This window comes from Bombus affinis, chromosome 18 (genome assembly GCF_024516045.1).
Source record: "Bombus affinis isolate iyBomAffi1 chromosome 18, iyBomAffi1.2, whole genome shotgun sequence".
Classification (NCBI taxonomy): domain Eukaryota; kingdom Metazoa; phylum Arthropoda; class Insecta; order Hymenoptera; family Apidae; genus Bombus; species Bombus affinis.
In genome coordinates, this window is record NC_066361.1 from 2,930,516 (window position 1) to 2,955,833 (window position 25,318).

At 37.8% G+C, this 25,318-nt stretch overlaps 5 protein-coding genes across 8 annotated transcripts in view; 3 read left to right on the forward strand and 2 right to left on the reverse strand.

Moving 5' to 3' along the window:
* Positions 1-299: 299 nt before the first annotated feature.
* LOC126926620 (thioredoxin domain-containing protein 5 homolog) lies at positions 300-2,473 on the forward strand. The gene is made up of 5 exons (XM_050743022.1): positions 300-794; positions 913-1,059; positions 1,164-1,272; positions 1,362-1,652; positions 1,746-2,473. The coding sequence occupies exons 1-5, from the start codon at positions 613-615 to the stop codon at positions 2,205-2,207; spliced, it is 1,191 nt and encodes a 396-aa protein (XP_050598979.1). The 5' UTR covers positions 300-612; the 3' UTR covers positions 2,208-2,473.
* On the reverse strand, positions 2,345-4,645 carry LOC126926611 (tektin-4). Its single transcript, XM_050742997.1, has 7 exons — positions 4,497-4,645; positions 4,092-4,366; positions 3,704-4,013; positions 3,392-3,606; positions 3,077-3,299; positions 2,865-3,019; positions 2,345-2,731 (listed from the first exon to the last, which is right to left on the reverse strand). Exons 1-7 carry the CDS (start codon positions 4,542-4,544, stop codon positions 2,533-2,535), a joined length of 1,425 nt encoding a protein of 474 aa, XP_050598954.1. The 5' UTR covers positions 4,545-4,645; the 3' UTR covers positions 2,345-2,532.
* Positions 4,308-10,407, forward strand: LOC126926608 (aldehyde dehydrogenase 1A1). Of its 4 annotated transcripts, XM_050742992.1 has the most exons (13): positions 4,308-4,326; positions 5,361-5,442; positions 5,643-5,747; positions 5,851-5,952; positions 6,043-6,208; positions 6,278-6,582; positions 6,653-6,755; positions 6,835-7,133; positions 7,206-7,414; positions 7,510-7,584; positions 7,652-7,713; positions 10,047-10,115; positions 10,248-10,407. In XM_050742992.1, the coding sequence occupies exons 2-13, from the start codon at positions 5,407-5,409 to the stop codon at positions 10,271-10,273; spliced, it is 1,557 nt and encodes a 518-aa protein (XP_050598949.1). In that variant the 5' UTR covers positions 4,308-4,326; positions 5,361-5,406; the 3' UTR covers positions 10,274-10,407. The 4 variants fall into 4 exon arrangements, with proteins under 4 accessions (XP_050598949.1, XP_050598950.1, XP_050598948.1 ...); XM_050742993.1 differs by lacking the exon at positions 4,308-4,326 and having other exon boundaries at positions 5,307-5,442; positions 10,047-10,163; XM_050742991.1 differs by lacking the exon at positions 4,308-4,326 and having other exon boundaries at positions 5,307-5,442.
* LOC126926642 (NADH dehydrogenase [ubiquinone] 1 beta subcomplex subunit 2, mitochondrial-like) lies at positions 7,905-8,912 on the reverse strand. Its single transcript, XM_050743080.1, has 3 exons — positions 8,735-8,912; positions 8,337-8,457; positions 7,905-8,139 (listed from the first exon to the last, which is right to left on the reverse strand). The coding sequence occupies exons 1-3, from the start codon at positions 8,827-8,829 to the stop codon at positions 8,071-8,073; spliced, it is 285 nt and encodes a 94-aa protein (XP_050599037.1). The 5' UTR covers positions 8,830-8,912; the 3' UTR covers positions 7,905-8,070.
* Positions 10,408-15,591: 5,184 nt separating the features above from the next.
* Positions 15,592-25,318, forward strand: part of LOC126926643 (homeobox protein abdominal-B) — a 95,818-nt gene continuing 86,091 nt past the window's right edge. The window contains exons 1-2 of the mRNA XM_050743081.1: positions 15,592-15,750; positions 15,939-16,118. The gene's annotated coding sequence lies outside the window, so the exon portion shown is untranslated. The remainder of the gene's footprint in view (positions 15,751-15,938; positions 16,119-25,318) is intronic.

Genomic DNA, 25,318 nt, shown 5'->3' on the forward strand with positions numbered 1-25,318 from the left:
TTTTGTATCTTTTGTATCTATTGTTTATTTTATTTGATATAACAAAGAGATTAGAAATAAAAACAATCATTGTTTTAATTATTTCGTACTGTAGAAATTCAACTTCCTTATGTACTAAAATATAAATAACTATTTTAACATTGCATAAAAAACGAATAATCATTAATGACTGAAATGATGAGAGAAAATTTCCTTTCTGACACCTGTAATGAATTGTAACAGAGTCATTGTAATAAAGGAAATTTTTAAGTCACGGTACTAGATGCATTTATAGGAATTTTAAGATAAAATGTTGCCACTAGGATGGTATTATTATCATATGGGGGCGGAATCGGCGGTTTCGATCCATTTGTGTCGGAGTGTGGAAGCTAACGTGTAATCGAAATAATTGTTAAAATTATTAAATAAACAGAAAATTAGTCTGTATTACTATTTAAGCAGTATAAAAATCTGAATTGCTTAAAGTGTGAAATCGTCTTGAAATTATAATCTCGAAAGTATACGTGATGCAACGTTAAAAATCTTTTAAATTATTGTTTTTACTATCTCTGATAGTAGCATATTTATTTTTAAATATTTAATCATTTAGTGAAATATTAATTATTCATCAATATGAGTGCGAATTCATCGAATTTTATTATGTTAAAAAGGCATATCCTTTTATTTATATTTATGCTGAGTCAAGTTAACAGTGAACAAGGAGATCATATACATACTACTATGCAATATACTAAAGATAATTTTTCAACAGAAATTCAGAAGAAAAATCATTTTATCATGTTTTATGCACCTTGGTATGCATCTTATTTTAAAAAGATCTTTTTCTATATATTTATAATTTCATTGGAATAATATTATTACTGATATCAGTGTTATGTAGCCTTTACAATAAAGAATATTTATTTTTTTTAGGTGCGGTCACTGTCAAAGACTGGAACCTACATGGGAACAATTAGCTAAAATGTCAAACTTAGAGGATAAGAATATAAAAATTGCTAAAGTAGATTGTACTACAGATAATAGTTTATGCACAGAACATGATGTTACTGGTTATCCTACGTATGTGTGATATAGATATATTCCACAAAATATTTGTGACATTATATGATATATATAAGTATACAATTATAAAGAAATAAACTGTAGGATTCCTAATATTGCAGATTAAAATTTTTTAAAGCTGGAGAAGCCAAAGGTACTAAGTTCAGAGGTACAAGGGATTTGCCATCTTTAACATCTTTTCTTACTGCTCAGCTGGGTATATCCTTGGAAGTAATTATAAAAAGCACTTATATTAAATTATAATATATGATAATACCCAATCTTAGTATTCAATTGCTTTTTTAAATTTTCTGAACTAGAGTGAAGATGAAGCACCAACACCTCCTGAACCAGTAAATGGTTTATTGGAATTAACAGAGGATACTTTCGATAAACATGTATCTACTGGCTATCATTTTGTAAAATTCTATGCACCTTGGTGTGGCCACTGCCAAAAATTAGCTCCTACGTGGGAAGAATTAGCTAATAGTTTACGTAATGATAATTATGTTAGTATTTCTAAAGTAGATTGTACACAACATCGTAGTATTTGTGGACAATTTGATATAAAAGGATATCCAACATTGCTTTGGATTGAAGATGGAAAGAAGGTAAAATTTAAGTATCTTTCTTTTTTAGCAAAAGTTTAAATTTTTCTTTTCAAAAATTAATTTTAATAATACTTGGTATGTATGAATATATAGGTGGATAAATATGCTGGGCAACGTACTCATGAAGAGCTTAAAGTTTATGTATCAAAAATGCTTGAGAAAGGAAATGACCAAGCTAACATTAAGACTGAAAATTTAGATAGTACAACTCATACTGTACTCAGTTTAACTGGTGAAAGCTTTAAGCATAGTATCGAAAACGGCATTTCATTTGTTAAGTTTTTCGCACCTTGGTGTGGGCACTGTAAACGTTTAGCGCCTATTTGGAAAGATCTTGGAAAAAAATTCTTAACAAACGACAATGTGAAAATAGCAAAAGTAGACTGTACTCTCGATGTAAGTAAAGAATTGTGCAATGAACAAGAAGTAGATGGTTTTCCGACTTTGTATTTATATCGTGACGGACTTAAAGTTTCTGAATACAATGGTGCTCGAAATTTAGACGATCTTACCGAATTTATACTGAATTATATACAGCCGCATGACGAATTGTGATTATACATATTTTTCTTGTAACTAATCTAATTTTAAAGCAATATCATTAATTTAAACTGATTTTATATTTATATATATATATATATATAAATGTGTAACATTTAATTTAATTATACATAAATGTAAGAAGCATCACATAAAAACCCCAAGGTAACCAGGCCATATATTTTTCATTTTTATATAAAATATTAAAAGAAAAATATTACAGAACTATTATATTTTTGCGTGAACTAATCGTGTACTTCCAAAATATATTTATAAAATTACTCGTGTTTGCTGTGTTCCTATTAAGCCTGTTAATAACTTCAAAACATAAAGTTTATCATTAAATAGTTGAAGGATAAAATGATCGTAACAATTGCCCACGTTGTTTATCTATGTACAATGTTTTACGTTTTACGATTATTTCTCGTTCGAGATCACTTCTCGCTTTTACCAAACCTGCCTGCGTATCTTCGGCTCGTTTTAATTCCGCTAACACAGCTGATGTGCGTTCACTAAGTAATTTCACTTCTTCCACCAAACTAAATGAAGCATATTTTACGATAAATATGTTTTGTGCAAAGTTACAAGTAAATTAAATTTATATATCTTATAATGATTATTTAGTTATATTTATCAAGTATAATATATATAGCTCATTGATAAGATACTTACGCAAATTGGGAAGTATCACGGCAACTTTCTACATTACGTCGTTGTAACCTATTCGCTAATCTTGTTTGCGCTACTTTCATCACGCAATCCAATCCTCTTGTTGAATGACGAAGCTCTTCTATAGATTTTTCAGTATTTGCAAGTTCGTGTAAACACTAAAAGAATTCTTATCATTACGATACGGCAATTTTACGTAATGAATTTAAACTTACGCGAAGTAGTTCTTTTTCTAATTGTAAACGAACATCCTCAGTAAGTTTAATCTTTTGACTTAAAACCAGATCTACGCGAGTCGCTTGATCTCGGAGATTTTTAATGGAATTCTTATATGTAGAATCTAAAGTAAGTCTTAAATTTACAGATCTCTGCTTGGCTGCTTCTGCATCAGTCAAACTTTCTCGTGTGTAATGTTCATAACTCGAAGGTGTCGATTGTCTAACGAAAAAAGATTAATAATTTATACAAATTTCAAAATCTAATCTAAATTAATGCTAATTGTAAATTAAAACATTAATTCTGATACATACCCTGCTGGAAATCTTGTAGCTCCAAGTTTCCACAAGATAATGGGGGAATCATTTTTCAGTTGTATATTGTGGGAATCGATGTCATAAGCATCAGTTTTATCAGTCCAATCCATTTCCATTCTTACTTTTGCAGCCTTTAATTCGATTAATTGCATTTCTATATGTTCCCGAGTTCTACAAAGTAAATCGCGTATTTCTGAGCAGAGCGCTACCTCCTATAACAATTAATATGTATTTGCTAATATACGTATATTATTCCTACAATTTTTTTTTTTTCTTTTATACATTTACTATTTTATTAACGATATTAACTTTGCTAAGCTCTTCCTCAACTTCATCTCTAATAAGATCAGACTCTAGTCGTTTTGATCGTAATTGTAGGAATTCGCCGGCGATAGATTCTGGAACTGTAAGGAGTGACAAAGAATGCTTTACTCGTCGATGTTCAGCTTCCAATAATTCTATCTCTTTCGTGATTTCAAGTATTAAATGTTCTAATTCAGTTTTCCAACGATATACTTCGTTTGCACGATTTTTTAAATTATCCGTCGATTCCAACTGTATCTTATCTGCTTCTTTATACGATCTTTCGACACATCGTTGTGCATTATTTATAGCAAGTCTAAAATATCATGCTTTTTATTATTATTTGAGCTAATAATATAAGATATCACATCAATGTACAGGTTTGTTTGCATACTGTGCTTCTCGAATCTTCTCATCCGACTGTTTAAAAAATTTCTGATTATGAGCTCTCCATTGAGGTGCACCAAAGCTAGTTACGGAATATCGATCGACAACTGGTCTAACTCCCGTTAAACCATCTTGAGGTGTAAAATTTACACGACCGGTTGCCCATGGACCAATCGCTTCCATTCGTTCTTCTGGTTGCGCCGGAAGCTCATCTCCTGGTTGAGGAAAATAAAGAGGAGGCGGTCCGTCGCTTTTTTTAGTATAATCTATCCTTGGACAAGGCTATATAAGTTTTTTTTAGAAAAAGTGTTCAGAAACTCATTTGAAATAAAATAGTAAAGTTAATTACTTCTCTCGATTCATGTAAATAATATAAAAGTTACATAAGTGGTTATCTTAAACTAAAATTTACCGTATCCTGGACTTCGTCCAATTTAGTCGAATCTTGTTCAGTATTCATGTTAAATGTTTTCCTAATAAATTACTACTAAATTTCTACAGCTCTCGAGATTGCATTAATACAAATTTCTGTTTTTATTACGAATGATTTTCGTAAGACAGTAACTATGCTGTTAATATATCCACAGAGAAGTGTGCGAAATTTATTGATTTAATAATTCGTAGCAACGAAATATTTTCTTTGTCGAGTAATTAAATGATTTCGGTAATGATTTAGTAAAAGTTATTGAAAGATGATTGAAAATGTTCGTACATTTATATTATAAATATCGTTTCTATGAAATATGAAACGTTATAAACCACAAGAAGTATTCTTTTAAATACCGTTGATTTATCAATTTAAATAATGAGATTATGTAGCTTTACACCTTATAGATTACCGAAAAATATTTATTGCAGAAATGTAATCGCGTGCGTTTGAACATCAATATATATAGGTACACATATAAATATGTATGTGTACATATTTATTTGAGATAAAAGTATGAGCAGATGTAACCTTATCTCAAATAGCTATGCTATTTAATTAATTTTTATGTCAAAAACCACAATATAAATAATATATGTAATAATATAAATATTTATTACATAAAAGGCAATAGATAAATGTTTTAACAAAAATATGTAACAATAAATCATATCTATTTTAAAATATTGTTTTCGTTTATGATAAGTATTTTGTATCTTTAAATAAATATGTATGCAGTTAATTGACTTCGAATAAAGTTAAGAGGTTCATTCTCAAGATAATGTTTGATAAAAACAAGAAGCAGTATTTAATGCTCTGTTACAGATATGTTGAATTATTTGTTCATAGTACGGTGACTGGTGGTGGGTACGTCTGACGAGATACATCTGCAGAAATGAGTCGTAAAATGCCGGATATTAAATATACTCAGGTAAATTGTTTGGCTGTAGAAGATATAAAAATTAATTTTTATAAGAAGAAACACGCAACCTTTAATCATATCTTATAAAAATTATACATACGTAGTCTATATCTTATATTCTGACAAATAACCATAGATGTTGACACCAGAATGGTAATAAGAACAATAATAATAAAACTTATATTAAAATTAATATCACATATTTTCAGTTATTTATAAATAATGAATTTATGGATTCTGTGAGTCGTAAAAAGTTTCCTACTATAAATCCAGCTGACGGTACTGTTATTGCAGATATCTCTGAAGGTGATAAGGTATTATACTTTAATTTCCTAATCTTCATTATATTATGGAAAATTTTTTATATCAAATATTAGGTTATCTTAAATATTTAAATATTTACATTCTTTAATATAGGCAGATGTAGATAAGGCAGTTACAGCTGCAAGTCGAGCATTTAGTAGAGGATCAGATTGGCGAAATATGGATTCATCTGTTCGTGGAAAACTTATGAACAAGGTATATTATTTGTTTTATAATTGAATAATATTTTTAATAATCTTTATATTAAAATTTGTATATTTAATTATAATATTTAGATGTATATAGTTTGCAGATCTTATTACAAGAGATTTAGAATATATTGCCACTCTTGAAGCCTTGGATAATGGAAAAACATATTCAAATGCAGTTTTTGATATAGAAGCCAGCATAGATACAATTCGTTATTATGCTGGATGGTGTGATAAGATTTTTGGAGACACTATTCCAGCAGGTATGTTTAACATTTGTAAGTAAATGAACTGTGTTTCATAAATGCTCATGTACAATATTTGTTATTTAGATGGAAATCTTGTTTCACTTACACGCAAGGAACCAATTGGTGTAGTAGGTCAAATTATCCCTTGGAATTATCCTTTTCTTATGTTGGCATGGAAATGGGGTCCAGCATTGGCTACTGGATGTACTATTGTTTTGAAGCCAGCCGAACAAACTCCTCTAAGTGCCCTTTATGCTGCAGCACTTGCTAAAGAGGCTGGATTTCCACCTGGTGTTATAAATGTTATTACTGGTTATGGTCCAACAGCTGGTGCAGCTATTGCCGAACATCCAGGAATTCAAAAAGTTGCATTCACTGGATCTACAGAGGTATCTTGTATACATCGTTAATTTTTATACTAATTCACGAAGCTATATTAACATTTGGTATGATTTATAGGTTGGTCGTCTGATAATGGCAGCTTCTGCTAAGAGTAATCTTAAACGTGTTTCTCTTGAACTAGGTGGCAAAAGTCCATTGGTTATTTTTGATGATGTTGACAGTATGTTGATAAAACACTTATTAAATTATTAACATATAACGGTATAAGAGAATTAATAAGTATGTACATTAACTTCTAGTCGAGAAAGCAGCTGAAATTGCTTATAATGCAATATTTGCGAATCATGGACAAAACTGTTGTGCAGGTTCACGTACTTTCGTACATACTAAAATTTATGATCAATTCGTTGCTCACGCCAAACAATTAGCGTTAAAAACAAAAGTCGGTGATCCTTTTGATGCTGAAACTCAACAGGGACCACAAATTGATCAAGAAATGTTTGATAAAGTTTTAGGTTTAATTAAATCAGGAAAGGAAGAAGGAGCTGTATTAGAAGTTGGTGGAGAACGTCACGGCAATGTTGGTTATTTTATTAAGGTATAATTTTTTAAGTGAATGTTTTTTATATCATTTGTTTGTTTTGTGTGACCATCTTAATGTTAATTTAAGCCTACCGTTTTTTCAAACGTGACTGACAATATGAGAATCGCAAAAGAAGAAATATTTGGACCTGTTCAATCTATTTTAAAATTTGAAACAATGGATGAAGTTATCGAACGTGCAAACAATACAAATTATGGCCTTGCTGCTGGTGTTCTTAGTAAAGATATTGATAAAGCTTTGATGTTTGCACAAGCAGTACAAGCTGGAAGTGTTTGGTAAAGATTTCATAGCATTTCTGTATTCGTTATATATATATATATGTTTGACAGAGCTTAATGGAACTTTACTTACAAAAACTATTGTTGAATAGGGTAAATTGTTACGATGCTATCACGCCTCAAACTCCGTTTGGAGGATTCAAACAGTCGGGAATAGGTCGTGAGCTGTAAGTTTGTCAGTATTTAATCAAAAGACTTTGAAACAAAATATACATTGTTACCTTTATATTTTAGTGGTGCAGAAGGGTTAAAAGAGTATCTTGAGACTAAAACAGTATCTATTAAAGTGCCAACAGGTAATTAAAAATATTATGTATATATTTTATTACGTATTGTTGAAGTTTATATAAATCTATATTTCAATAAAATTATCGCACAACATATTTTCAAAATTCATTTATAAATGTACGTAAACATATATAGGAATTATGAATGAACCAATTGTTAATAAAATAACAATGAATAAAGAATTAAACTTTTAACCACATGATTCAAATGATATCTTTATTAAAAACATAAATAATATATTTAATATATTATTATATACGAGTTCTAACATGGTAGTAGTCTAATATTTAAATACATCAAAATCAATGACACATATATGTCAAAGTTTCAATATTTTTTGTCACAGAAAAAGTCTGTTTGACTATCTAATCATCTGGTGGAATTCCCAATTCTTCGTCAGACCACTCTATTGGACGTATTTCAGGGAAGTGACCCTAAATATACAAGAATATAAATTGAATATTTAACATAAAATACAAAACACGCGTGTGTGCATTATATAGTATAAAATGTAATAAAATATATCAAATACAGAAACTTATTCATTTAAGTATCTTGTATTTTAAAAAATACTAATTATTGCACAATAGCTTTTCAAATGAAGTATGCTAACGATAATTATATTACTTACAATAATATGCTCATAATCGTGCCATGCGTTCCAAAAGATCCACCACCATACAATTCCACCAATGCATTCAGCCGTTATTTTCCATCGTCTTTTAGGTTCAATCGCTGTACGATAGGCCCAACTAAAAATATTTTATAATTTAAATCAATTACTTCTTTGAGACAATGAATTCACAATGAGTTCTTAGATGTGCTTGAGATAGGATACATTATACATATTTATTACATATGAATTATATGTATAACATATTATATATATATATATATATTTGTGTGTGTGTGTGTATGTGAATAATTTCTATATTTCTGAATATATTATAAATATTCAAAATTTTACGGTAAACACAAAAGTGCACAAATCTAACCTCGTTTCAAATAGAGGTTATATAATATATTTACCATTTACGAATCTGTTCTAAATTCACTCCAGTCTGTTTTCTTCCATTTAATTCGTATATGTTTCTCAAAATTGATGGACCACGCGACAACAACATTTTTTAGTTATTATAATTTCAATCAATGATCTTGATTCCCGTTCACGGCAAGACCATCCCTATCGGGGAGGCTAAGAAACTAACTGATACAACCATGTAAGATTAAATAATATTTCTTTATATATACATACATATGTATATATGTATACTCACCTACCACACATAAATTACTCCTTTGCAAAACTGTAAAAAACGGTATTTTTATACTTTTTGCATAAAAGTATTAATTAATTTTGTAATTAATCAGTTAATTGCGGAGTCGAGTTTCAAAAATCTTTTACGGGGTGCGCCGATAAAATCTAGAAATGACGTGTATACACGTTAACCGTGCCGAAATAAAGTTTCGGATTGATACACGTCGAACGCAGTTAGCTGGTTAAAAGATTTTAAGTTGTTGAAATATTTGGATTTAGTATAACATCCAGACTGTAAAATTTTAGGTCTGAATTTCTCTTTTCCAACGTATTTTGGGAGATTTTTCGCGGAAATGAACGATTTTTAAAAATCGTCCTCATAAACAAGGTCTTAACTTTAGGAATCTGCGTAACCGGTCGCCTCACAGTGACGGGAAATTAAAAAATAACCCAAATCTGATGCAATACTCACGATTTAAATTCATGTAGAGTGTAAACCATACAGTAAGTTAAGATTATCAAATTTAAAAGAGGTCTCGTCAAAATTCGCGAGGACGTCGCGCAACAACAGATTGATCGAAACCTTGTACACCATATTTCCGTGAAAAACGACGCTCATTTTTGCCTTCAGCGATCCTACAAAATCGTAGGAAATGTTACTTTAGTCGAATATTTTGCAGTCTGGATACTATAGTAAGATCCTATTTTTTGGCACTATAATATTTTGGACACTATCATATCAATGTATTTGAAAGACATAAATAAGAATTCAGTTCATCCTTCTAAAGTCGATAACAGCGAATGTTCGTTGTTGTAGACTTAACTTAAAAATAGAATGAACGTAGTTATTACAAGCTTTTTTGTAATAGATATCGTTTGTTATAAAGCCATTTGGTCGTTAAGAAACAAATCACGTGATAATCTGTTCTTTCTTCATCTTGGTATTTCAATTTAATCAGAATCAAATTCTTGATAACTCAAGGTCTTGATAAAGTGATATTTTCTTTGTGTATAATATTCCTTCCTCTCATTTCCTGCCGTTTTTTTTTAAATATACTAATCCTATAAATAAATATGTTACAGATGAAGTACAAATTTTACCCACATCCGGTTATTTAGTACTTGCATGTCAAGTACGCAAGATAAAGGCTCGTATATAGAATTCTATGATTTAAAGAAAACAAGAGGGGAAGTTGCAAAGTAACATTCGAGCTTCCCTTACTGATAATTGAATTGCACTTTATACAACGTCATTAATTTTTCTGTAATTTTAATTTGTTTCAGGAACCATCGTAAGATCAACGGATTAAGACTAATATCTCATATATTATACTATCCATTTCCTTATCATATTTAGATCCTTAGATATAGATACGTAGGAACTTGAAGCATTTAAATCATTAATAAAGGTTTAATGAATATCGTGCGAGATTACCAACAACGATACACGGAGATAAATTGGAATATCGTTACCCGTTTTTGGTTTTCAAACCATTCCCAATAACTTTATTCGCCAGAATTAAATTTTTTATTCTCCCGTGTAACGAACCTGGCTTCGACTGTCTTTCTTCGTAACTATTTTTTTTTTTTTTTTTACGAGATTAATTTAAGGCTACTTAACAACTGATGAAAGTCGTTCAAACATATCAGCTGCGAGATACTCGCCATTACGGGTGAAACGAGCGGGCTTCAAAAAACGAGGGTAGTCTCGCAGTTGAGTCGCGAGCAAGCTGACTCTCATTGGTCTATCGCAGGGTTTACGATTTGCGATTAACCATCTGGTTCACGGTAGCAACCCCCGAAGGAATACGCGTCATTGGTCCTCCTATCGTAACTTCTCCCCAACGTGCGCCCTAATAAAAGTTTTATAGTGGCTTCCGACCAATATCTTTCCTCGACAAAACGCGATCTCCCAAGTACTATACCTGGATTCGTTACAGTGATCGTGTATAAAATATGTCTACGTACGTATTTTTTTAACGAATTATGATTATATTAGGATAAAAAAATGATGATTTGCGAGGACCTAACGGGTTACCTATACTTTTTATTTTCAACTGGTATAAACTAAATATTTCTCGCTCTGATGGCGGATCAACGCGACATATTTTTGAGGACAATCGTGTGGATTGAATTATAACCGACACGTAGATATGTCTATTATGATTTAGAGCTGCATATGTGCAAATTTACTTTACTCGCGCAAAGCAGTAGATAATACGTAGCGATTAAACGTTAGATATAAACATTAAATTAATTACACTGGAAAAGTTGAACCAAAGATACGATCGTAAAAAAGAGTATTCGTTGAGAAACCGATAAATGAGACGAATGAGATAAATTTCTAAATGCAACGCGACCATAGAGTCCTCTTGTAAACGCGAATCTTCGTTCTCGTGGAATAAAATCTTATATCGAGATCGAAGTCGAATTATTACGCGCTCGTGCATGCATGACGTGATACCGCATCCTGATCGTCGATTTATAATTTTACTATCGCAATGGTAGACCGGTGTTTACAGGCGTTCTCGAGAGACCGGAATTTATTGATGATCCGTTGAGGGGCTCGCGGTAGTTTTACGATACCACTTGGAGGATTTTTATCTAGCCACCCGGCAGCTTTTATCATTTGAAAAACGCACCGTTTGCTGTTTTTCCTTTATCGTCCAATAAACTCGGTTCAATTGCAAATTCCTGGCTACGCGAAATGTTCTTCCGTTATCCGTCGCACTCCAAGCGCACGAAACGATGTTCGTTCTGGCCACCCATTTGTCCGATAGTCTGTTTAGCAAGGGAAAAGTATGGATAGACTTTAATCGTACTCGTTCCCACGCTTATTACACGTAGCTACCTTTTGCTTGTTTGGAGAACGTTGTTACAAAATGATTAAATGGATCGATAGGTATTCTCCCTGTAGAGAACGATTCAATGCGAAATCCATTACAAAGGATCATTTAACAGATTATAGATCAGTACGAGAAGTACTAAATTATCTAACTTGCTCTAAATCGTATACACGGTCGCCTATATGCATACGAATAATCATAACTTTTCATTCTTTATCATAATGAGAGGAAAAGATGTCTGAGAAGAAAAATACCATGTCGAGCGTCACCAGCGGGGAACTCGTAGGTCGTGGACATACCGAGTAATCTTTGCGCATAAATAAATTCCCTTTTCGTCCGAAAACTTTAAAAATTAATTCAATAACGTACGTCTACCGCACTGTACCTATCTGCGTGACAATATCTCCTTCTCCGACGAATTTTCACGCTTGTGATCTTACCTTTCGTTTCCATATGGTAATAGACATGGCGTTTCAATATCATTTCTTCGATTACTCATCTCATTGAATTGCAAATAAATTAATAAATACACGCGATCGGGCTTTTAATGGTTGACGCCGAGGAGAAAGCATTTTGCGTTACGTCAGTCGGCCACGTTATCTCGAGCACACCCTTCGCGATAGTTTCACCCTCTTTTCGTACCGCCCCTTCTATTCCCAGTGTGAGCGTTTCACGAGGATTATATCAAAGGCTAAAGGGTGTTACCATGGATACACGAGCAGCCATGTTGGTCCAGGGGCGTGAGAGGCGGAAAAGCCCTATGGAAAATTCGATAATTCCAGGCTGCTTGGAAATGGCGATGTATCTACTTACGAGACTCGTTCTCCAAGGAATTTTCGGATAAATGTAATTAAAAGTAAGAAGAAAGGTATCTTGTCACGTTGCATTTCCTATTCCGGTTGAAGCAATATAAAAATGTTTAACTCGCTCCAAAAGGCGTAAAAACGCGTTCAATATTTAACTTATGTTTTAAGAACGTTTTAAACGCGTTGGCCTTGTGTTGTAGAACGTATGCGATTGTTTCTCACTCGGTTGCTCCAACAAACTTTCGTCGATTCATTTATTTCCCTGACCCGGTGAACAAACGGCACCGTTTACATCGAAAAAGATCGTCGCGAATAAGATTTCACTAATCACACGCGATAAATAGTAAAAAACAAAGAAAGAATTGCGAGTGCATTTGGCGTTTTGGGCGTAGCAAAGGTTACACAACACGCGTCCAACTCAACCGCAGAATCGAAGCAAACTGGTACCGAGGAGAATCGAAGACGAAAACGAACCCCGAGAAAAAGATAAAAAAGATAATAAAACGGGGCTGAGACGAAGCCGAAGCTAAAATTTTCAAATATAATGCACTGTTTGAGGTACAGGTAGAGTATCGCGACGTGGAATTCCTTCCACCAAAGGATTTAGATGAATGGACCGTCGGAGTTATGTTTTTATTGCACCTATATGACGGTTACTCTGAGAACTTCCGATTGAAAGAAGAGGTGCAGCTGGAACTGAACGCAGTCGAGGCCTGTAAGAATGTCCGAAAAACGTCGAAGAAATTTATAATTCTTCTAATGGTAAAGAAAATTGGACAATCGTGTGGAGTTTGAGAATTTTTATCGAAAGATGTTCTACCTGAGGGCGTGATTGAAATTTCGAGTAAAAATTGCATTAGGATCGAGTTACTGAAAACCAAGTCGCTTTTAACGTACACGACGAAGGAAAGTCGAAAGGATAGAGAGGAAAAACGCGTGAGTTTTCAAAGTTGAATTATGGTTGACAAGAACGATAAACAAGTATAGCGTATACGCTGCAACAGGCGACCGTTATCAACGAGATAAAAAATGTTTGATACAAAAATTCGTAACGCTCGACGAGTATACGCGTCGAACTCGGTCAACTCGTTTAACCAACTGGTACTTGTCCAAATGACACGCTGTAACGTACAGTTAGAATGAAAATCGAGGAAAACGCGAGGGCAAGGACTTTGCGAGGATCAAGGAGAAGACGTTGGACGGGAGCGTGTAGTTTATAACGCTAATATCTTCTGTTTCCTTGGAAACGATCGCAGAACGCGTTTCTTCTCGAGCAGTAACGTCCGCCAATATGTCTCCCCTAAAAGCGTCAGGGTGGCAACCGTCGTCTCTGTACGCTACCGATGTGGTAACAGCTGCCGAATCGTCGGTTGGTTCGACCGATCCATCCGGAGGACCGATAACAGCAACATTCGCCTTTCTTTCGAAACGTCCATTGGAATCGCAATTGGACGTTCTCGAAGTAAGTTTATAAGCCACGGTATTTCACGATTGTATTTCCTCCGCGATAACCGTCTTCCAATGTCTCGTGTGCAAAACGTTTTATTGGAGCACGTGACTTCTATTCCTTATTTTTATTCATTAGCTTCGTGTATTCTTCTTTCTTCGTCTTTCGAATAAATTTGAGATAACGCGAAGATACACGAAATTATTCTGCGAAAACAAGCTATATTTCAAGGATAGAATAATACTAATTTTTCCGTAGTATCTATATAACCGTGTACAAATATATTCGTTGCAGATTTAAAGCGCGCGGAGCAACTCTTGTCATTGTATTTTTTTCACACTTTAACGGCTCGCGACTATGGTAATCGAGTTTAGAGACGTTGCCAAGGCAATTACTTTCGCTCGTCTAAGAGTATGGTCGTCCAGACGGTCATCAATCATCGCTTCGTAAATCTAGCGGGATCCCAGCGTATTCGACGAAACCCGCGAGAAGATCGTAAACGTAACACCATTGGAGATTAGTTTACATCGTGATCGCGGTTTCTCGCATTTTGTTGGTCGAGGGGCTATTATCGTTATTTATAAATTTTCCTCGTATTATTCGCGCGAGGCCTTTGCACGGAACATGGTTGCGCGGCGAAAGGAACAAGGATATTTTGCAAATAAGGAAATGTTTTATTCGTATCGCGGCATTTTATCGAATTTCTCAAATTTCGCGCTATCGGTTTTAGCAGCTCTAGCTCTGTTCTAGCAAGATCAATTTTATGAATTTTATTTTTTCAGAAAACGAGAACAATGGATCTGAGCGTATCTTGCATCTAAATTGCAACATATGTAAATTATTGCGATGAAGACAGAGTTAAGAAAACTACATGTTTTCTGGACGAGCTGAGAAGAAGCCAGAAAGCTTGCGCGTACTGACATATTCGGGTGGACTTGATATTTTCCGTTCGTAACATTTTACGAATGGTAATAACCGGCAACCCTTAGAGAACGTTACGGCTTTTTTTGGAGGATTCCATACAGCGCGTTCCAAGGGCTCGATACTCAATGTAACTTTGTTGTCGAGAAATCTTTCCTGCCTAAAATTGTGATTTATTTATTAAAATTTAACTCGATTCCGTTTATGCTCGATAATTTAAAAAGCTGTCTGATATCTAACAACGTATAACGTTACGTAGCGTATAACGTGTAAGGATATTTCGAAGTAGATGAAAAAATCTCTAATTTTCTTCAACGACTGTATTTTAATTCACGTAGCATAAATATGCACGCTAGGTCTATAACTATACTCTATATATTTACACATTTTAATTGCCCAATGGGTTAAAATATGTACCATAATGTAGAAAATACGTATGTAGTTTGCGAAAGGTTAGAAATCTATATTATCGACCGTTCGCTACGCGAAAAAGAAGTTTGGGAGAATCGTTGTAAGAGGGCAGACGCGTAGGACGCGCGATACCTACGTTACCAACGTTTAAAAAAGGCAATAGTAACCTGTTGTAGAATGCTTTAGAATCCTTCGAAGATACGAATAGTCTGCCCAACGAGACGAGGCAGTAAACGCAAACAAAACTCGATTGCAGCCGCGGCAATCAAATTTTATCTACGTTTACTGTCTCGTCTCGTTGGATAGATCGTGTACACGTATTTACAACGATTTCGAACGATCGAGGGTCGATGGACGTAAGTCAGACACATTCATTTTCATCCTATAAACGGTATTATCTGAAAAATTTTAAATTAATAAATATACGCGCGTTTCTTTTATCATTCGTAGAGTTTTAGCGCCGATAGAGTTAACGATATTCGACGTAACCAATTGATCCACGTTAGATTTCAAATAAAAATAGTCGTTTTTTCGATACATACAGGTTAGAAGATATCGCATAGTACGAGGTATCGATGTTCCACGCAACGTCGCATTCCGAGTGACGGAGTAGTCGTAATGTTTGCTTTTCCTCGTTCGACGAATTTCACGAGCGTCGTTTCTACTTGGAGACGGCGCGTATGGAAAAAAGGCAACAAGGCTAGCAGCGAAAGTTGACCGAAAGGTACGAACGACGGAGCTTTTAAAGCTGCACCGCGTATTTGTTTGCGAGCCGTGTTAATTCGTCGAACAAATAACCGGCGACGGCCCTCGGACCACGAACGATTCGAAGCCGTTGCAAATGATCAGTTCCTCGCGGGCAATACGTGTAACTGCATTGCGTCTCACAGTTCCGTCGCGTAACCTTTGAAAAAAGGCAAATCGACGCTGCTTCGTGTTGGGTGCGGTGATGTCTCAAGCAACGGACGCTTCGTGTCGAGTATACGCTAGTTGCTCGCGATGAATTATCGAGGTACTTTCTTGCTAACCTTTTTCCTTTCGCGCGTTACTCCTCTATTATCTCTCCTTTCTGTTTCCGTATTGTTCGTCGCGAATTTTACAGTCACGGTACTAAGATTTATAATCTTCGGGGCGTTTTAACGAATCGAAGTTTGTAGCAGTAACGAGACGAAGCAACGCCGATATTTAAATTATAACTATCTATTGGCTAGAAGAGAAAGGAAGATACGGGTCTCGTATTCCAAAGCGTAAAAGTCTTATTTATACGAACGTCGCTCGACTACGAATCGAAAGCGTTTTACGAACGACGATTTCTTTCAGTTCGATCTCGAGTTGGTTTTCGTCGGTTTGATCGAACTGCTCGACGGCGAACCTACCTCCGTATCGCAACAGCCTCTACGATCGAGGTACGTTTTTCGATGCTTCGAAACGAGGAACAAGTATTCTCTCTTTGTAAATATCGCAACTGCGAGAGACAAAGTCCGTTCCGCGACGAAAACGCGTGGCGCGGTTATCGGAATTACGCGAGCCCGTAAATCCAGCGAAATACAGTTAGAACCGCGGAAGAGAGCAACGAAACGAGTCGATACGTGCGGAATTTTACGATGCCTCGTGGCCGTGTCGGGAATCGACGAAGAAAACTGCCGCGTCGCAATAGGGGGACCACGCAAGCACGCTGTTTTTATAATACGCGTTAAATAACTTTACGAGGCCTCAAGTATCGTGGCAAATTGATTTCGTAACGACAATCACGGAATTAACGTACAATAAAAGTATCACGATGGCAATTAAGCGGAGCACTTGTTTAACCGCGAACCGCTCGCGATGCTTCAGTCTCGCTTCGGAGCGCCGAATGAACGATACGCAAACGGTATTCCATCATTTTAATTTCGCCGTGACGATCCGCTTGCCATGGCGTCGATCTTCTTCCCCGTCGCTTCGATCGACGAGAATCCGAGTTGCGGCTTTTCGTAAGTTTCCTCTGCGAATTTCACGTTTTCGATATTCCACGCAAGCTACTCCCGCATTTTCCTTTCCGCTTCCTTCTTACCAAGCTTTTACCAACTTTTACGAAGTCATACAAACATTTTACGAGATATCTTCATCGACTTTCTCGAGTTACTTAAGGACCGCAAGATTTTCGAGTCAACATGCGAAACAGCGATACGGTGATATTTGAATTTACCCAAATTTCCTCGGCCTACCAACGAACCCGCGTGACAGCGAAAGTTATCTCATCGCTTACGTAGATACGGAAAGGATGTCTAACAGCGGGATTTTGCACGCGCGTGGCGCTTGTGTATACAACTATCAAGCGCTTACATTTATGCCTCTCATAATTGGCTTCGTTAAATGAAGAGAGTGACTGAGGAATTAGCTTGCCGGCAATAACCCGGCTATTTATTAACACGCGAAACGAGACGTTATAGGTCTCGCGAACGAATACGTCCGACAACACGAGGCGAACGTCTTCTTTGTTCCGTTTTCTTTGCATTTTGTTTGTCCGTGTCACCGTGTCGCGATAAGCCACCATGCCTTTTGTTCACTCGCTGCTGCGTCTTATTCTCTTCGTCGCGCGGAGAAGATATCGCGTAAATTCAATCGCTGTGCATTGAAAACGATCGTCGGACCGGCGAAGGACAGGACGGATGTTCCAAATATACGACGAAGCGTGTATTAGCTTTCTTAGGAAGGGTTTCGGAGTGACGGAAACGTTTTCTTTCACGCTGGATCGCGTTAGTTTTTTCGCTCGCTTTAGATTTCCCCCGGCTTTTCCTTCCGACGATCTCTTCTCGCCGTTCTCCGATTTTACTTCACTCGAGAAACATCTTGCTCGGTATCGTTTGTTGTTTCGTCGAGAAAAAACTGACCTGCTGGTCTACATTCCGTCCTGTTTTCACTTCCTGCCGGTATACAAGGATTTTACGAGTTCGAAAAAAAAGGATCCTCCGACTCAAAGATTTCGCTGCTCTCTTTGTGTCTTTTCAACCGAAAACATTTTATTTCGCGCATTCGATGCTTCGAAACAACGAAGACGACACGCGGAACACGATAACGGAACGTCTAAGTATTCGGAAGAGCGCGAGAGACTCGCGAAGGGGAAGAATCAACGGGCGAGGTGTTTTTCCTTCAAAATCCTTAGCCGCGTATTTGTTCTAAATATTTAGAAAAAATGTAACGCGAGACCGGCGAGGGAGAACCGAGCGAGGAGTTCAGGCAGCCGAAAAATGTCTTTCATCTCGGAGGTAAGAGGGACACAGGACGGTGTTGGCCGTGAAACACCGACATTCCACGCTCGTGGAATGCGCGGGTGAAACGTTGAACCGCGCTCAATCCGCAGAAGAAAAAGCGTGATGGGCGAGGGTGGGGATTTAGGAAGAGGTAGATTTACTATCAGACGGATTTCATTCCTCGAGGGTTTAGGCTTTCCAAGCAATCCTATTACCAAAGTCAAATGTGATTTAGGATCTTGGCCTTACGCCGCTCACCGTGAAACACCATGGGCGTTTCGTATCTCCTCGGGACAGATACCAACCGCGGTGCACCGGAGTTCTCCAACCAGCCGCCACTATGGGCGTTTTCAGGACCGTAGAAGGGATTAAATTTTCAAAGCACTCGCCGATACCAGTCCGTTCCATTTTAACCGCGGACGATATGGAGAACCGGAGTTGGAGCCAGTTTTCGAGAAAATGGCGACGCAGCTTCTACCATGGAAACCAGTGAAATATGATTTTCGATACGAGAGAAATTATTTATGGTTCTAGCTCGTCCTGGTCTTGGCCGAGGACGATGCTTTTTCTTTTTCTTTTTCGAAGCTGAACAGGGAACGACGTCCGTTTGGGGGACTACATCGGCATACAGAGAAGCACCTAGTTTTCGAGAATCAGGAGATTTTGAAATTTACAGTGATCGTGCCAGGAGAAAAGACATAAACGTTAAAACGAATTATCGATGGCATTAATGGACTATTACCGGTCCATAAAGCTATCAAGTTCTCGAGAATCAGGGAATTTTTAAATTTCCAACAAGCATAATAAAACGGAAGAATACGGAATGTCAAATGGAATCGACGATGGAGATAACGAAAGGATAGAATTAAGGAAACGCGTCTTGGAACAGAGTTTTTTTTCAATTTATAGCGTCAGCGTATATATAGATCGAAGTAAAGTAAATGTATCGATGTATATTCATCGTGGAATCGTTCTCGCTACGGCCCTGCTGCCTTCGTCTCGTTTCAAGACGCGAGAGAGCTCGAGAGCACGAGAACGATCGTGCGTCAGGTTCGAGAGCCTCGCTTATCCGTATTCGCCATACCCGCTATTATGTAGACGATAATGGTCCCCGCATAAATATTCACGCTGGCGATGCCCATAAATGCTACCGCTGTATCGTGTTGCTCGTATACTATATGCACGATGCAACGACGTACGCGTCGACGATCCTCGAGGACTTGCAGCGTGCATCGGGCATCCTGGATTCGACGTCGACGATCAGGACCATCGATCGCGCGGTCGGAAATGGTATCCCTGTCTCGTTGTCGCGTTCTTTATACCGTTGATCAAAGACGTTTACGCGTTTCCAGACATCGTTTCGTTCTAATTAGTCCCAGCTTGAGTTTTACGTAGTGACACTTTTTTTTTTTTAACGAAAATGATTCTTTTCTTAATAGATACGACCGCGCTTAAATTGAAATTACCGGACGACAGAGTGAAAAAATGTTTAACGATCGAATAAAGAACAGATATTCCTGGTTTCTGTCGCGTTAGTTCATATGCAGATTCTTTTTGGAGGAAAAATTTATCGGACGTGGCGGAGGATCTGGCTATAATTTATGGCGGATCATTTCGCGGAGATTTGTTCGTCAACTCGACGGGTACCTTGGACGAACGATCGGCGACGATCCCTCGACAGTTTTCGCGTTTCGTCCGATCTTCCACGGGGAGTAATCCCTCGACCGATTGTCAGAGCCGCCCTCGAGCTGCCTCGCCACAGGAACACGGCCAACGGGATCCACTTACACAATTATCTACTCGCGGGATCTCCTTGACGGCCAGTCGCTCATCGTTTTACTGCTCGCTGCTCTCTCGCCTCCTCTTTTTTTAAGATTCCTTTTTTCAACCGGCTTTTTAACGTCTCGTCCATCCTACTTCTTCGCGCGCGCCTTTTTCATCCGCCCCGTTTACCGTTTTCTTTTCTCCGATGCTCCTTCATTTTCTCCGGAACGTTCTTAACTTTTCCACCGATTCTCCGAGTTAGCTTCGAATTCAGGCGACTCGATCGACCAGAACGAGCGTCGAAGGATATTTCGAGTCGCAGAGACTTTAAAACTCGTCGATTGTCTTCCGCGATTAAAAATCCGTAGCTCTTCTCGTCTCATAAGAGCGGACTGTTGCTTTTCCTCTGCACAATTTTGAAACGAAACGGAGGAGCCAGAAAGTCGAAGCAAAGATTCAATTACGCAGCCCCGTCTCTCGTCGAGTGGGTCGTCTTTCAATGGAATCTCTCAACCGTAGATAAGGAGCTTTAACGATCTTATTCCGTCTAGGAACACCGCGCTCTCCGTTCGAGTGAAACGAGCATTAAAGCGACACACCCGGCAAAAGCGATTCGTGGTCCTCGATGAGAACTGGTTTCGAATAATTTGTAATGGCGACCGAGACCGAGTAGAGTGGGTGGGATTTCGACTTTTCCATTGCCCCTTGGCCCTCTTATCCCGTGGGAGTGGCGAACTATTTTACCCGTAGAAGCTACTTTGTCGACGACGTTCCAGCGTTCTGTTTCCTCTCTTCTTTCCATTGCTTTTTTTCAAACTTCAAAAGTGGCGGCAGGAAGACACATATGGCTTTGGTAATTCCTTTTCTCACGGACGATTTACTTTGAAATATTTACTATACATTTTTATGATCGAATACGTCACGGAGATACGGGCTGCCTCGAATGCTCCAACACACGAGACGTTCTCCTTCTTTTTCATGGTGCGAGGATTAGGAAACAGAATGTCCGATTCGAAAGATATTCCTGTACGAGTGAAATTGTTTCAGTTTTCTAACGAATTTCGAGCGATTAGGCACTCTTTACTGTTGCACTTGCACGCAAGAGATGTCATACTGTAGCGAAGAGATCGAAGAAGAAACGGATGAAAGGTAGGGTTAGTTGAATTTCGAGCGAAGGAAATAATAATAATAATTGATCGATAATCAAAATGATTCCATATACCAAAGATACCGACGATTACAAGGCGCGAAGATGGAAAGAAATTAAAAGGAAGAAACTTTTCGCGTTAGCGTTGATATTCGTATCGCGACGATGTCTTTTTAGATCGATCTTATAAAAATCGGATTCTCAGAATGTAAAAGGACGTTGCGTGAGATTCTTTCAACGAGTCTTTCAACGCGGAGACGCTGTTGTCGAGCCTTTTATTTCACCGCGTTTGAATGCGAGTGAAACTGTCTCGACCACCGAGAAAATCCCAAACAACCGACAAAAAGGGTACGAGGAAATGCTGCAGCCTTTGATGCTGGAAAGAAGGGAAAAAAAGGAAGGCTTTTCACCGACCGACCAGAACGTAATCCCCAGCAATAAACTAATTAAGGTCATCGGGAACCTTTCGACTACCTATTTTACTGCCGAATGGTCTTCGGGCTGACGGATGCTTCGAAATATTTCCGGGTTAACCTCAAAAATCCTATCCCTTGCCTCCGCGCAAACATTTTAGAAGATGAAAAAGAGGACTGACGTACAGAGGTACTTAAAATTCGAAAGTTGTGATCGTTTCTTAATAGAACTTCTTCTTGCAACTACGAATTCCCATGACTCTTATGAGAGACGCTTCTGGCAAATTTTTCTCGGTATGTTAAACTCGATAAAACGATTGGATCGTCTATAAAATCTTCCTATTTCGAACGGTTGGGCAAAAACTTGCACGTGGAAATACGCTGCTAGTAATAAGAACGTATTTCATTCCGAGAGTTAAATAGGGATTCATACGGATGCTCCTAACGCGGCCGAGCAATTAAAGATCTTGTTTAATTCATTTGTACTTCTCATTAGTGTGCTAATGATATCGACACGTACAGCATTCTTTTCTTTCGTAACGTTTGAAAGATTCAAAGTCTTTTAAAAATTCGATTCAATTATCGTGGATTAATATATCGACGAGGTTTCATCTGCTATTCGTGTCCACCTCTTTACCTTTAATTTCAACTTAGGAGAAAGCTTGACATTAAAAAGAAATCTTTATAAAATCGAAACGAGAATCTTTCCTAAGGATTTCTCATTGATAGCAAAGTGCGATTCGATCGAAAATTAGCTTACCGAATGAGTCGGTTCGAACACGCGTGGATGCATTCAACTTGAATATAGAACGTAAGGACGACAAAGGTGCAGGAAATGTAGGAAGAAAAAAAAAAAAAGGGTAGAAACTCGAGAGAAAACGAGGTGAAATCGGGCATCGGTGGTTCGACGGCCGGTCGATTATTTCGCCGAACGAAGAAGGGTAGCCAGTCGTTTCCACGCAGCGCAGAGAAGCGAAACGAGAACAGGTAAAACGTTGGCGGTTAACACGGAAACCGGCGAAACTCGAATCGGTCGTGTGGAAAGACATCGTCGTCGCGTCGAACGTCGTCTTCGTCGCCGTCGTCGCCGAAACGATGGCTAGGAAGGACTAAGTGAGACATCAACGAGAGGCGATAGTCGTCGGGGGAGACGTAGCTAGGTGTGGACATACGTGGAAGATCGAGAAGAGTGGCGCGTTTAAAAGGATTTACGACGACAACAAAAATAATCGTTTAACAGGAAGAGAGGGAGAAAGAGAGGCGGTCGTCCGGCGCTGGATGACCGGTCGAACGGTCACCGAGTGTCTATTGCCCATCAAACGACCAGTTGAACGAGCACGCTTCGGTTGGATCGACTTCCGTGAAACAATACTCGGATTGTCATTATGTTGGTGATTTAAAGGGCTGTTCGCTGCGTTCGTCAATCAGAATCTAAGGATGCATCGGACGTTTCCTTTCGTTTGTTCGATGGACGTTGGAACAAAATGTCGAGGTTTGTTAGTCGTTACTCGTGGTTTCGTTGTAAATTAAAAAGCTTGGCGCGTTGATTCGCGATTCGACGATATAGCATCCGTCGCGTCCGGTTTCTCGAACGAACACGGTTTATCGCGATCCTTGCTTATCGAATCAGAGCAGATCGAAACGTTCGATATTCTTTATTTCTTTAATAAAATTGGGGAACGAGGATAGAAATATGTACAGAGTTATTCTTTGACACGATCTGGTCATATAATTGCTATGCTTGTATGATCGGTTACGTATTACGCTCGCCTATTCAGTAGTTAATTTCGATAACCATAGCGTCTATGGGTGATTAGAATAGAAGGGTAAAATTTCTGTATGTCGTTCTATGTCGATGGCCAGAGACTGTAATATTATTTTCGAATGCGAAATCGACTAAGATTCTCTGTCCTCAAAAATGGTCGCATAGATTGGACATCGTTTATTCCAATCAAAGGAAGCATTCGATATCTCTCTTCTTCGATAGAACGATAAAATCGATCGCTGCAAACGGTCGAACGATTCCCGGGGTAAGGCGAACGTTATGGTGATGGTAAAATATTCTGGAATGCGGACGAGCGATCATGGCTGTCGTTTCCTCGATTTTGCGATCTTCGTGTTCGACACGAAGGGATGCAACGACGAGACGTAAGTACCAACGACGAGGTATTCAAGGGGTTGAATTGCGGCGACATTTCCTCGAGTGTTGTCCACGATTCTCCCTTAGCAATCTCCGTTTTAACAGTCGAGGCCGTTCGCTACGTGGCCCTGCTATAGCACTCTAAAAGGGCTGTTCCATATCGGAAAGTTGCGTTTCTGCGGAATAAAAAAATATATTGTTACGCCTGATTTGATGTGACAATTCGTCGCGATCTAACGTCGTTTAACGTGCCCATTCGCGGCTCTTCACCGCGATTTTTAACACGTCAACGCGTCACGTTTCCCGGATGCTTTCTCGAAATTCTCGAAACTATCGTTGCACGATGGTTGAATTACATTACCTTATAAACTGATAACGCTGCGGGTGTTTCGGTTATTTCGTTTCATCTGAAAGCGACAAGGATAATCGCGTTGTAAAGCAACGTGTAAAGTTACCCTTTAAGACAGCGCGTTATCTTTGCTCTTCGAGATTAGTTTCACCATTGTTGAGAAATTCTGAATACGAAGTAAAACGTAACGATTTGCATTTTAGAATCTGTAATTTTTAATTAATTAAACTTTCGTAGTATTTTTATTCCGCGGTGTAGCAATTTCCGACACGAGCCTTTCTTCCAAACGAGAAATTTTGTCTCCAGATAATAGGAAACATATTTTAGTACGGAGAACAGACGACGTTAAATCTTATTTCGCAAAGATCTGATCAAACACGAACGGAATATAAAAGAGATGTAGCGGGTCCCTGCGAAATCTGGCGCGATCTTTCTACCAGACTTAATACGCGCAATGTTGGTACAAACGGGAAATATCGCGTAGCCAAGAGGCAAGATTTACGAGAGGAAATAGAAGTTACGAAGCAACCCTTATAGGTCGCATGTGGTCCCGGTTTTGCGTGTGCGTTTCTAATATCCGGAGTGTTCCCTCGGTTCGTGGAGCTAGCTTTTCGTCTTCCAGGCCCGGACATTACTCGTCTCGCCCTATTTTATTCCCCCGGTCGTTACCGCCCTTAAGAATACAAATCCCACCCCTGCGTGGGATTGTTAAGACAAATCTTCCATCTCTTATTTGACGTAACAATCCAGTCCTAACTGAAACCGTACCCGTCTCTCAGCAATGCACGACGATATCTTTTTCGGAACGTTTTAAAAGTTCTAACGTTCCGCCTGGAAATTCTGTACCGATCGTTTCGGAAACGTTTCGATGTAATTTTGTT